The 14,406-nt window shown below is 36.4% G+C and overlaps 1 protein-coding gene across 1 annotated transcript in view; it reads right to left on the minus strand.

The window, feature by feature from the left end:
• Positions 1-7: 7 nt before the first annotated feature.
• TPP2 (tripeptidyl peptidase 2) overlaps positions 8-14,406 on the minus strand; it is a 56,470-nt gene continuing 42,071 nt past the window's right edge. Inside the window, exons 26-31 of the mRNA XM_009288443.1 lie at positions 13,324-13,475; positions 13,137-13,233; positions 12,117-12,247; positions 10,657-10,864; positions 1,506-1,625; positions 8-854 (exon numbers count right to left, since the gene is read on the minus strand). Of these exons, the coding sequence (XP_009286718.1) occupies positions 765-854; positions 1,506-1,625; positions 10,657-10,864; positions 12,117-12,247; positions 13,137-13,233; positions 13,324-13,475 (798 nt within the window). The 3' untranslated portion in view covers positions 8-764. The remainder of the gene's footprint in view (positions 855-1,505; positions 1,626-10,656; positions 10,865-12,116; positions 12,248-13,136; positions 13,234-13,323; positions 13,476-14,406) is intronic.

Consider the following 14,406-nt stretch of genomic DNA (forward strand, 5'->3'; position numbering starts at 1 on the left):
CATGGTGGTTTTTGATCTTCAACTTTGCACATTTATTCTGCTGTGTTTTACATTTTTAACATTATTAAACATATATGTATAGCTTTACAATACCTGATCAAGATTTAACTGTCTGGCACTTTTATACATGTATCAGCCTGTCCTGATACTCAACTTCACATGGATTTTTGAGTTTGCCTGAAATCACTCCAAAATGAAGATTTACAAGAGCACCTATGCATCAGCAATTCTGAGTTACATATTGTAACAGTTTGAGAGGTTGAATTTTTCTTAAAAAAAAAATTAAATGTAAACTCTTGCAAACAATACAGGTAATGACGTCCCGTTACTTTAGTCTAGTAAGTAAGATTTTAGCTACTCTTGAAGTAGCTTTAAGGCCTTCATACAATTGAAATTAAGATCAAACATGTTAAAATTCAGTTCACTGTAAAAAATACAGAGCTTTTACAGGTTTGCAGTTAAAAGTAACAGTTAAGAACCTAACATGCATGCAGTAAGCCTTTCCAGCCTAATTTCAAATCCTTGGGTGTTGGCAGTTCTGGCACATCCATTGCCAGCAATGGGATGCACAATAAGGAAACTCCCTGATGACAGGAGTTAGGTTAACAGGTATTAAGCTGTACCCAGGTGCCATTACTGATAAATACACACAATTTAATAATCAGCATTCAGTAATGAAAACATGCGCTCCAATAAAAAGTCAAACTTATCTTTTCATATCCTGCCCCATATAAAATTACTTTAAGTTTACAATTGTTGGTTTTCTAGAATACACAATAATCAGGTGGATACATGACAGGAAGCCAATTTTCAGTGAAAGTTGCACAATGAGTCCATCCAAGCAACTTCATTAGCTGAAGGAAAAAAGCAAACAATAAAAAAAAAAATGAGAAGCTCTAGGGTCTTATTCTTTTGAAAATCTAAATCCTTCCAACAAACACTGCATTGATATCAACATCTTACTAAAGATGTCTATTATCAGAAAGATAACGGGTTGGAGAACTGGTGATCTTTGGTTTTCTTTTTCCCCTTTCAGGACTAAGTAATTAATTCTATATGATCTACAGTCTTTCAACCCAACGCACAAAAATTTTGTCCTAGGAGTTCAGTAATCCCCATTAATTCTCCACCTATATTCTACTAGCAATAACTGTGATTAATAATAGTAAAAATAACAGTGGTTAAACAGCAACATAATGGGATTTTAAATAAGCAGATGATCTTTGGCTAAATTGTCTCTACTTTCTCTATGCCCCAATGTAAGTTTCAGAAAGTAAATCTGCTAAAAATGATAGTTACTCACAAACTAGCTATTCTAGAAAAAGAAAGAGGAAATCACTATTAAAAATGGAGGCCAAGCCACAAAAGCCTGGATGAAGTTAAAATGTTAAGTTTAGCGAGTTTCACAGTGTAAAAGGAATCAAAAATTCAAAAAGACTTGTATCTTACTTTTAAAAGCTTACTCAGCGTGAACATAGCCCATTACTTTACCAAATACACCTTACCTGAATGCAGTTTTTCAAGTTGTCCTTCGTTGGCTTCTCTTCTGCAAGTTTTGTGGCAAACTTGAGACCTCTCCCGTACATTTTATTTACCAATGAGTGCTTATAGGCAAAAGTCAAAACCTACAATGCAGAAACAAAAACAAATTACATATTTTAATATTTTAATCTTACAAGGCTTAACAAGTAATAGCAGATTCTGTTCAGGTAGCAGAAGTGATTTAAACAAAGTAAAACATTTACAGAAGATAGCTTGCATTTTTCTTTGCAGTAAAACAGATGATCCACAGTAGTAGTTACAAACATGAACTTCCTAGAGACTATTTCTGAGATCATGAACATATTTGACTTCGGAACATCTTATGTAACACAGATGTCACTATTCTAATTTTTTATTCAACACATTTCTAGCTGCTTTGGATTTTCAGTCTCTAGAGGCAACTGTATGGTATTAAAATAAAATTAAAAAAAAAAAAAAAAATTGAGAACCAGGCAGGTATATCTTTGACCCACAGAAACAAAGACCCAATTGAGAGTTTTGATTCCTAGGAAGTCACAAACTTACTGCAGAAACAAGTATGAACGTACACAGTGAATGATATATATATACACACACACACACAGAAATGCACATAATTATAAAGAAGCAATGAAGACAGGTAAGCATGAAGACAAGCCTCAGGTTTTGGGTCAGCTCCTCACTATTGGTAATTTATTAAGAAGAGGTTATTAAAAAAGCTTCCTCTTGATAATACTAATTCTAAAGAGACAGCTTACGGTACTTGTCAATGCTATAACTAACATGCGCAAATGAATGTGTCTGCTTAAGAGCTAATGTAAAATAAATCAGGTTCTTAACACCTAAACACTGACAGCGTTCAGGGTGTTGCAAGATAGTTCATACCATTTCACCAGTTACAGCACTAAGAATTAGTGCAATCAAAACATTGTTTCATATATTCCCTTTGGAACGCTCATAGTAAGTAGCTTTTTTTTATTTTTTACTGAAGAGTGACATAGCAGCAAAGTTGGTGAATATGGTGGTGTTTCTGTTGTTGGCAAAGTTTAGGAAATCTCGTATTAGAGTTTGTTATTCATTTCCCCTCACTCATTACAATATTCTTCCCTTCCTCTGACTCCCCCAACAAAAGTTACATTTTCCCAATGTCCACTTAAAATATCCCATGAAGAAAAGCTAACAAAAACACTTCAAGGATGTTCAGAAATAAATATTTTGCATTACAGCAAAAAAAATTTTAAATATTCCTTAAGAATATAAACATTAAGGAATCCGAGATCCGAATCCTGCAAGGACTGAAGAACCTGCCTAACTTCAGCTGCCTGAACACTTCCATTGAATGTTAGTCACACGCACAAGTCTTTGCAGGATCAATACTTAAAAGACTGAGCTAAAAAAAAAAAGGAAATAACAAGCTTAATTATCAAGCAAGTAAAGGTGTAATTTTGAAGCACTGAAGTATATGCCAAGCACTCAGAGTTGCTCATTCTTCGGTCTTCAAGTACTTATTTTGTTGTGTTGAAGTATTCACTTAAGCTGTTGTAGCTTAAAACACACACATATATGCAACAATGAGCATACAGCACCATTCACACATAGATTTTTCAAATATTGCTATTGGAAAAATACTTTGCATGCTGCATTCTTAATCCAATTATTTTGGATATTTTCATAAAGCAAGACACATTAGCAAACACTTCTGAATAACTGCTCAGTGGATCCATCAGCAGATTTAGTTGGTTAAACTAAACTTAAAAAAAAAAATCCCTTCTGTAAAAGATGATAGAACCACAAAACAAAAACAAAACAAAACAAAAAATCAAATGAAAAATGCATTTGAGCTCTCAGCAAATATAACATATCGGAGGCTAACCAGAAATAATGTCACTGCTCTATGAAGAAAGCTCTTACCTGACCCTGTAAGTTTTGAATGGTTATTGAACATCAGTGATAAAGGCAGGAGGAAAGCCACTTGACAGCATTTCTTTCGTAACAGGGCTTCCTAGAGTTTTTGTGGCAAGAAAACAAAGCATTTTACGAAACACCCTTGCTCTGGCCAAATAAAAGTTTGGGTATTTCTAAATGAGAAAAAAGTTCTCTGCTGGACCAAAAGGTTGAAAACAATGCTTCAAGAGCTCTTGATAAAAGATAGTAATTTCTGTCTTAGTGCTTGGAAAAAAAAAAACCAATCAACCGTATACAAGTTAAGTAAAACTACTAAAAGTTTGTTAGCACTTCAGAAGTTAAGAATAATGCATGAGATGCTTTAAAATCAGAATAGGTTTACAAACAAAAAATGTTAAATAAGAAATAATACTTTATAGTTTGTATACATATTGGTCAAATTAAGCCTTGTAATTAAAATATTGCAAGCTTTACAAGATCACAGAAGTGAAGATTATGGTTCCTTGATATGTGTAAACAAAATGTAAACTGGAGTGCTGTTAAGATGTAACAGAGGAAACAGCTGCTTTCTGAATGTATAACAACAGCAAATAAACCAATTTGTAGTATCTAAAAGCAGTTGCTGCTAGATGAAAGAATAGGAATGAATACTAAGTTTTTGATATTATTTTGTAATTTCAATAAATACAATTAAGGCTAGCTTTTACAGAACAAGTGATATGGCCCAGAAATTGACCAAAGAGTGATAAACAAAGGGTAACAAGAAAAGGCAATGCATACTTCTAGGATACTGGGGGGGTGGGGGGTGGGGGAAATCACTGTTAGATACTTTATTCCCCAAACTAATGGCCTGTAATACTAAGTGTGCTAAGAGCCAGACCCATGAAAGTGGTTGGATGTCCATCTCCTAATTAGCTGCCTAACTTGCCATTGGCTACATAAGGATGCATATTCAGGACAGTAAAATGCTTAAACGATTTCTCCCAAGACAGTTGCAGGGCTAAAGTATTTAAAAGCCTGAAAACACTCTTTAAAAAAGAACACTTTTTGAATCCAGCAACACTACACTACCTAATAAAACTTTTCTAGTATTCTAATACTGTTACCTATGAAAAGGCAAACAGACTTGTACAATCAGTTACTTACATTTTAATCAACTGTTTAAATAATGATCTACATTTACAAATAATTAAAATACTCGATTAAGCGATATAATCTATAGATAACACACTCCAACTACTTGTAAGAACATTCAAGTTGTAATGTTTACAATTACCAGCAAACATGTTTTTTCAGGTTCATAACCATCTATGGTAATAAACTAAGGTCTCTTAGCTATGTTTGTTGACTCCTCTCTGCTCTGTCAACTGGCCTGTTACAAATAAAAGCAATATTCACATAAAAAATGACTCGTATTTTCAGGAAAGGGAGGGGAGTTAAGGGAATCAAGTATCAAGCAACAAGTTTTTGGCAGTGACTGAATACAATCAGCTGGAAGAGACAGCTGCATCTGACAGTGCAGACAGTAGTATGAAAAACAATCCAGGCTAAAGATGTTGAAAAGACAAGATGGAAAGGTCTGGGCCTTTTATTTGTTTTTAAACCTATTTTTAAACGTGACTTTTTGCTTATCCCCAACAGCTAATTTAAAGGTTGAGGGGCACTAAATGCTACAGATGAGTCATTCCCAGTGAGGGAACAAACAGGCAACATCCTACTACTCTCCTGTAGCAGTTTTGTTTAAAACTGGGGATTTTGGCCTACAAATTTGAAAGCTATGTTCCAGGTAAAAGAAAAATTGCACAACTTATATTCCATTACTAAAAACCCTAAAGCACTATCACAAATGTGTTAGCATAATCAAACAAATACTTGCTGCATAGAGCGGCCTCAACTGGAGTTTATTTGAAATGCCTCTATGTACACAGGGAGCATAAATATTTTCTTTGACATTTCCTTTAAAATAATCCTTCAGAGACAAGTGATCTAACTAGAACAGTTGAAAGCGTGAACAAATTTACTTACTATCAAAAGTCAGCACCAGCTTCCCTACATACTTGCCACAATATGGGGACAAGCACAGTATTTCAATAGAAAACAGGCAATTCAAAGGAACTAACGAATGCCCTGTGGCAACACAGGTGCTACACCTCCAGAGGAGAGGTGAAACAAGTGATAGTACTTTGTTTACTAGAGGGTGAGCAAAAACACACAGAAAAGTGATGATGTTCCTGACTCATCTTTAAAAAGAACAAAGGAGAAAACACAGTCTCTCTTTGTTTTCAAAAATTTACTTAGCCTTTTAATTACTGACATCTGGATGAACTTTGACTTATAGGAAGCTTAGAAGTAAAAACACTTAGAGCAATGTTTCTATCTAAAGCCATTTTTATACTTGAATGATCAGTGCAGTATTCAAGTGCCTGATTTCCATCCTTTCTCACCCATTTTTTCCATCTTTCGAGTGCCAATGCCACAAAGCCATGTCCACGTACAGGAAGAGCTCCACATTTTCGTTTCCAAAATAGTGCTTTAGAATAAGCTGGCTGCCCCTTGAGGACTCTCATTTGAAGGACATTCACACAAGGTCTATCCCTGATCCTGCATCAGTACTCCACTCTACCCTTCCTCCTTCTGAACCTCTTCCATTCCCCAAAAGGCAAATGAGTCATGCAAAGTTAGGTGATAGCGCCAAGTCACAACACTTCGTTTTATCAGTCCAGCCTAAGTCAGTCCAAAGTAGCATCACAGAAAGGCCATTAAAGCCATAATTTCTTGTTTTCTACCAAGGTGGATTTTGCCAAGTGCAAGTCAGCTGGACTGAAGAACGTAATCAATGCTTTTGCCCTTACCCTAGCAAAAATACGACAATCTGTTTTGAAGCCTTAAACACTACTTTGTGTTAATTACAAAATTAAGTCCTCAACATTGTTCCTAAACTCTCCATCTCAAAGGAAGCAAGCTACATGAAGAGTACTGTTCCCCTTAAATGGTCAAAACTCCAAATTTTCCTCTAACAGTCTGTAAAATAAAACTATTTGCACTAAGCCATTCAATTTGTTTTTAAAATAGCAAAATATTCCAGAACTACAACAGCATATTGTATGCAACACTGAGGTGGAGATTTATACAACTGTTTCTTCCAAATAGACAGAAGAAGCTGTAAAGCAGGAAGACCAAAAGGCCACTGTAGATATTTAAAACATTCTATTGGCCCATCTCTAGGGCAGAAGACACTTATTTTTATTCAGACAGGAAGCTGAGAGCGCTTTAAGCACAATCCCACTTACAAAACTTGTCAGCCATTATAAATAAAAATGAATGAATACTGATCAGACAGCTTGAACATAAGATGCAGTTTGGCAGAGGTGGGTGGAATGAAGGAACTGTAAAGTACTAAGTTTTTGAAGAAAAGTTACAGCCCATGACATGTGTACAGCTATTCTCACAGTTTACAACAAAGACAGTAGGAATATAACTGCAAATTTTTTTCTTATGCTTTTTTGTGTCAGGCCATAACATAATTATATAGTCTTAGTCATTAATAGTGACCCTTAAAAAAGCTAAATAAAGCATAATTGGATCCTCATCATATGTTTATCATTTTGAATGACCAAAGAACATTCCATCATTGGCTGGAAACTGTAGTGCTAACAACTGAAACAGCTGGTCTGAACAGTGTAATTGCTAACTACAGCCAATTCCTAAGAAAGCTACTAGATGGACATGACACCTGTTAGTAAAGGAAATTAAAGAATATGAACAGCAGCAAGCATGAAACTTCTAGGAAGCAATAAAGGAAAAACAAAGTTTTTCCTCAACTGAAAATAACTCCCTTTGCCCTAGCCCTAGTCCATTTCTCCAAATCTGTTAACAGGGAAAATCATTAGAGTGCTCTACTATCTCCTTTCAAAGCAAAATTCTCAATCCCATCAAGGCCCAAATCACATTATTGTCACTCCTCATCCCTTTTCAAAGAGTTTCCCGAAAAAGAAAACCTCAAAGTATAAAAGTGAACAATTAGAAGTCTCAGTTCCAATAATCACACAAAAGCTTTAAGTAGTAGCATGTATTTCTTTCCCTTCAAACTTTTTTTTTTCCTTTACCTATAGGTACTGCTGGGATTAGAATTACTGAACAGTACCATGGGAGAGATGAGAGGATACATCCATCATGTGATCTTTAGACACATTAAATAGATAGCTAGCAAAACTGACACTACATCATTACTGACCAACATACATGCTCCTAGATCACAAAAAGCATGAAGAAAACCACCACAGAAACTAGTGAGCTACATAAATTACTTGCCAAGCAGTCACTGAATCACAAAATGGTTGAAGGTGAAAGGGAGCTCTGGAGACCATCTAGTCCAACTCAAATGGTTGAAGGTGGAAGGGAGCTCTGGAGACCATCTAGTCCAACATCCCTGGTCAAAGCAGGGCCACCCATAGCAGGTTGCCCTGGATCACGTCCGATTAAGTTTTGACTACCTCCAAGGACTGAGACTTCACCACCTCTCCAGGCAACCCGTTGTAGCATTTGATCACCCCCACAGTAAGAAAACCGAAACACCAGCCTGCCCCGCCCCCCCCCAACCCCCATAGAAAAAACAAAACCCAACTTTTTTTTAAGTAGAAGTTCCTGTGTTTTAGTTTGTACCCACTGCCTCTTGTCCTGTCACTGGGAACCATTGGGAAGAGCCTGGCTCCATCTCCTTTACTCCTCCCATCATATACCTATACACATAGACAAAATCTCCTTGAACTTTTTCTTCTCCAGGGTGAACGCTCTCAGCCTCTCCTCATACAACAGATGCTCCAGTCCCTTAATCATCTTTGTGGCCCTCGTAATACTACTTATACTAGTAATCATAACTGTACTGATATAGAGCAATTTGTCCATCAGCAAGAGAACATTGAAGATAAACTGTATGCGGGCCAGGCAGGGTTGAGTAAGTGAGGGTATGTATGGGTACAGGACAGAAAGGCTGCAGAAAAGCACAGGACAAAGATGTACCCCAGGGGTCATCAGGCTGTAGTATGACAGGTTCATTTTCTCCATTTTCAGAAGCTACCCATTTAAAATACCCAGAGCACTCTAGAATGTTTCTGGGCTAAAAGTATCCTCAGAGTACTGGTTTTGGCTGGGATAGAGTTAATTTTCTTCACAGTAGCTCCTATAGGCTATGTTTTGGATTTGTGATGAAAACAGTGTTGATAACACACCGATGTTTTAGCTATGGCTGAGCAGTGCTTGCACGGTGTCAAGGCCTTTTCTGCTTCTCATACCATCCCACCAGCGAGCAGACTTGGGGCGCGCAAGAAGTTGGGAGGGGACACAGCTGGGACAGCTGACCCAAACTGGCCAAAAGGGTATCCCATACCATAAGACGTTGTGCTCAGCAATAAAACATATGGAGAAGAAGAAAGGAGGGACGTTCAGAGTTAAGGCATTTGTCTTCCCAAGTAACCATCATGTGTGATGGAGCCCTGCTTTCCTGGAGATGGCTGAACACCTGCCTGCCGATGGGAAGTAGCGAATGAATTCCTTGTTTTGCTTTGCTTGTGTGTGCAGCTTTTTCTTTACCTATTAAACTGTCTTTATCTCAACCCATGAGTTGTCTCACTTTTACCCTTCTGACTCTCTTCCCCGTTCTGCTGTGAGGGAGTGAGCAACTGGCTGTGTAGGGCTCATGACGGTCAATCAGTTTAGATTTCAATTTGACTAGTAAAACCAAGAGGGAAAAGCAGACAAACACACTGCATAAACAGGATGGAAGTTATTTCCATATGAAATGCTACAAAAATCTAAAAAGATTTGTTGGCCTTTCAGTACAAATTTAACCACACAGCAGCATCAATTTTCAGAGCAAAACTTGAATATGCACTTAGACAAATCCATGGTTAAGGCAGTCAAAGAGACAGGTTCAATCCCTAATCTGTGCGATTCAAATCAGAGTTACTCATTCCAGGCCCAAGAGCACACAGCTCAAGAGTGCCAGGAATCACTATCTGTCTTAAAAAAAACCCACAACAGAGAGTGATAAACTCCCCACAAGATGTCTATATTGGCAGTTTTTCAACTGAAATTATTCCCATCAGCTTTAAAAATCAAAAGACAGAAGTAAACCAGGGGTCACTATACTGGAATACAGTACTGTATTTACAAATAGGCAGCAAGAAAATCATGTGCCAGACAATATGATTAAAGCACAAAGTCTCCTACCACAGGATATTATAATCAGTTAAAGATTAGAAGAGGAATGCTGAAAAGATGTAGGTGTACAAGAATAAATATATTAAAAGAAGTGAGGGTAACCACCATCAACCTTCTTGTTCAGGCCTCTGGCTAAAGCACAAGTTCTTACCGGGAAGATTATTTACTGTCAAGGAAATTAAGCATTTTTTTTTAAATTTCAAAGTTTTCCTTTTGTAACTGAAATGCTTTGGCAATTTAACTGAATTATAAACAAATACATTGGTCACTTTGTCTTCCACTAAAACACAGCCCATATGCAAGAGTTAGGTACAGCAACTAATTAATACTCAATAACTCAACAGTTAAACATACAAAGTCATAAAATCTGTAAATTAAAAGCTACATAACTAATCACCTACAGTGGATTTTTTTTTTTCCCTTCTGGAATAGCTGTCTTGAACGAAGCAGACAAACACTTAAATCTCAGGATTAGGAACCTTGAAATGACAGGGAAATGTGTGCTAGTAAGTATGTAAGTGTAATTATTTCCAAGGGTTTCTTCCTTTACCTCTACAGACATTACTGACAGCAAAACACAAAACTTCTCTTGTCCATAGTGTAGAAGAGGCTACAGAATGCAGGACTGAACAGAGTAGGGATGCTGCACACTTCTGTGTGTGTACAGCTAGAACAGCGCAGAAGTTAATCAAAAATACTCCCTGAAAGGTACAGAAAGAAGCAACTCAATAAAGCAAGCAGCTTTTTCATGGAAACCCGGTACTGTTCTATACCCTTCCCTTAATCTCTACATTCACATGCACAGAAACGGGCTTACCATGGATTTTGACAGGCTTGGCAAAACCTCTGTGGAAAAAGGTCATTAAGGAAGCACAACATATGGGGACAGCATGAAAAAGTAGAAGGGAAGAATGTATGAGGCTGTGCACACAAAGGTTGTGCATAATTCCAGGGGAAACCATCAAAAAACCCAACATGCAAAAGAAAAAAAAATCTGCTCTGCTCTCTTACCTTGCTGTCAAAAAGATCAGTCCATTTTGTTGTTTCCCAGAATGTCTCTGTCAAAGCTTCTGAGCAGCTCTCATGATCCTCATCTTTGCCTTCTGCATCACTGGAAGCAGCCCCTTCTTGGGCCTGCAGATGAAGAAGTTGGTCAGCCAGTGCACTTCCTTTTCGACAAAGTGCATCCACTAAAGTAGTCTTCTGTTTTTCCATTTCACTAGAAAAAAACAGTGTGAAAAATCTTAATGAGGTATCTGCAAAAAGTCCTTAATAACAGAATCGGTGCTGTACTAAACTTAGGCTAAAAAGTTTACAGCAGTTAGTACCCACAAAATGAAAATAAGCACAAAGATAATTTTTAAAGCATGGCTATTTACTATAAGTTAAACTAATGGTAAAAATTTACCTAGAGACACTACGCATTAAACAAGCTCAATCATTCTTCTAAGTCTGAAATGCTTTTGATGTCTTAAGGTAAGGGCAGCTCAGGATTCTAAAATTGAATAAGCCAGCATCTAGAAATACAGCTTTATAGTTCTTGGCATTATAAACAGGGAGAGTCAAATCAGATGTTAGATTCAAGCACATGACCTAATGGGTCACCTTACCAAGAAATGTTTAGAATTAAGTTTATTATGTCATAGCTTTCCTTTTATATCAGCAATTCTAGAATTATACACAAATATTCAGGATAGCTAGAACACACAGACTAGTTTTACAATTGAAATCTGGTATTTTATCTAAAATAATCAACACACATGCGTCTCCCATTTTAAGGACCTAATCTTCAAATCTGCCGCTCTATTTGCAACTAAACCAGCATCACACCACACACTGTGAAATCCACCATTTATTCTCCAGACTAGAATATCACCTTCAAAATACTTTCTTCTAAGGATAAATGGCATATATCCTCGTATATATACTGGTAATTCAGAGGAACAATCTAAAACTAAAGAAAAAAAAACGGGTCCCAAAAATACTCTGAAGCACAAGTACGGTCATCACGATTTCACAAATGAAATCTTTTGCAAGCAGTTACTTCTTAGACTGCTGTCAACTTTGTCTTCAAATACAGATCCAAAGGGTTGCAAAGTATTATGAAAAGGCAGGTAGCATTCAAAACACACCCCTCTATATCGATATTCTAGTGGTCCCCCTGATCTGAGATTAAGCTTGATACAAAAACTTAATACCCCATTTTTCTGACACATTTAAATCCTGAAAGCACCCTTGTTTATTTTATTTAATATTTCTAAGTAAAAATTTGCAGGTTTTAGTGTTCCTGCATTCTGGAGATATAATAAAGAGAACAAAATAATTTTGCAGTCAAGTTTGAAATTACCTGCGCCCCAAAAAATAACACAAGTTACTGAAAAAGGTTATAGTCATTCCATTTCTTATAAGAAGAGACAAAGTACATAGATTACAGAAATAGGATGCAAGAAAATTATTTACTGGGTAGGTACTTTTTTATAGTAGTTGCATCAGGCCTGGGATCACTCTTCATGGCAAAATACACTGCTAATGCTGTCTGATCAATATGAGAGATTACAGTATTTGCAGCTTCAACAATTTCATCAAGTCTTTTCATACGTTCCTAAAAGAAGAATAAACAAGGTGTTTAGCACTATAAAAATCACACTACTTGATTGTTGATTTTACTAACACTAGGATAACTGCAAAGGTATGCAGAAATAACATTAGATAATTCAACATATCCTTTTCTCCACTTTCTCCAATTTTTGATTCAAAAAAACTGGTAAGAAGTCTGCATTATCAAGATTTCCCACATATGTAGGCCATTTCACTGAAAACAAACTGTAAAATATGAGGTGGGTATATGCAAAATGCAGACTTTACAGAAAGAAAACCACCCTTCAGTACAAATTAATCCTCTTAAATAATGGTGGCAGTTAATTTCAGAAATAAATATGAAATCAGAATAAAACAGAAAAATATTGAAGCTACTGACATATACAGAAAGCTGTTTATCTTAAAGATAAACAAAAAAAGCTGACATATGTAAACTTTTCTGTCCACGGTTCTCATTTTTGAGGACAATGACAGATGGTTGATTCAGCTGTGTCATTTCAAGGGGTTACTGTCCTCAGTCGTCCAAGCAATTCTGCTAGAAGAAAATACCAATCCAGTAGAGGAGCAGAATGGGATGTGTGGTTGTCTCAGTAACCGCCATTTAGAGTAATATTGTTGCAGCCTAAAGCAGTAAGGAAACTTATGATGTGTTTAATTTAACAAGGAGTAAATGATAAGCAAACATACTATAGGTAGGCATACTTTCTTTCATTCTGCTGTGGGATTAAATCAGCTAGGGAGGCAGCTGTCAATCTAATTAGGAATTTCTGCTTTATAGTACTGAGTACAGCTACGGCAGTCACTTCAAGACCAAACATGTACGAAGAAAGATTCAGTTGTTTAGGCTACATGGATGTATGGAGACAAATCAAGTTTAAAAAGTGTTAAATAACCTTTTCAGAATCCAGCTGATGAAGTCTTGCAACGTACAATGGAAGATGATTAGGAAACGCTTCTTTCAATTCATTATACATGTCAGTGGTATCCAGCCTAGAAGAGAGGAGGACATAGCATGAAAGTAGATTCTGGATATTTTTTTACAGCTGCTTCAAGCTTGCGTAGTCATGACAGCAGACATACTTGGTCATCCACTGTATTTTTAGATCTCTTAAAGCTTCAGCAAATTCTTCTTTTACATCTTTTTCTTTTTCCTGTTCTCTTTCTTTCTCTTTGCTGCCATTTTTACCCTTTGATGGTGATGGTATCAGGTGATAGTGAACAGTAAGGACATCCTGGAGGTGGGAAAAGAGACACATACTGAGAGGGATACAGTACACTTTTTTCTGGTGCTATACAAAAGCTAAATCATAGCAAGCAACTACTCTGAGCTACGCATACACTGAGTAAGAATTCTGAGAGCAAAAATATTAGTCATTAAGAATTCAGGAACTGCTTTAACTTTTTATTTTAAGCAATGCAAGGATGTAAATATTAAAACAGCACACTGGGTATAAGACAAGAAAGCCCAAAGTTTAGCAAGTTTGACATTTTTGTATTCATGTAATTTTACATAATATTAGTTAGGGAATCAGAAGGGTGAGGTGGGGGTTTTTTTGTTTGTTTATAAAAAAGCAAATAACTTGGTTAAAAAGCAAAGGAAAAAAAAATCAGTTAGAGATCCTATCTGACAAATCTGGCAATAAACAAATGCATCAAGATGACTGAATTCTAAAAAAATAATACCAGAGTAGCATAAACATGAGTCATGCCATAGGATACACAAGTTTATTCCTCCTGAGACAACATTTCTTCCATGTGCCTACTGAATTAGCTGATGTATCCACAGCCAACTGTTTTCCAGTTTGCTGCTACAGACTTTCCCGTTTCACCTGTATCTGTGCTCAAATTTAAGTAGACGCAACAGCAAGATTTTATTTTTTTTTAAACCCTATATGCTAGCATAGAAGTATCACTATAGTTTGAGTTCATGCTACACTAATCAACAATTCCCATGAGAAAAGCAGCTACAGGTATTTATGAGAAAATCAGCTACAGGTATTTAAAAAAAATCCTAACTGATCTCAGACCATGCTCTGAAGTCCATTTCCTAAGATGATTTACATATAAATTTGGAAATAAGCCAGCATTATATTTCAGTCATTGCTTCTAAAACATTACAATTGCTGGGGGAGGCCATTTTGTTGGTTTTGGTTTTAATGTTGC

This window comes from Aptenodytes forsteri, unplaced genomic scaffold, assembly GCF_000699145.1.
Source record: "Aptenodytes forsteri isolate BGI_AS27 unplaced genomic scaffold, ASM69914v1 Scaffold123, whole genome shotgun sequence".
Classification (NCBI taxonomy): domain Eukaryota; kingdom Metazoa; phylum Chordata; class Aves; order Sphenisciformes; family Spheniscidae; genus Aptenodytes; species Aptenodytes forsteri.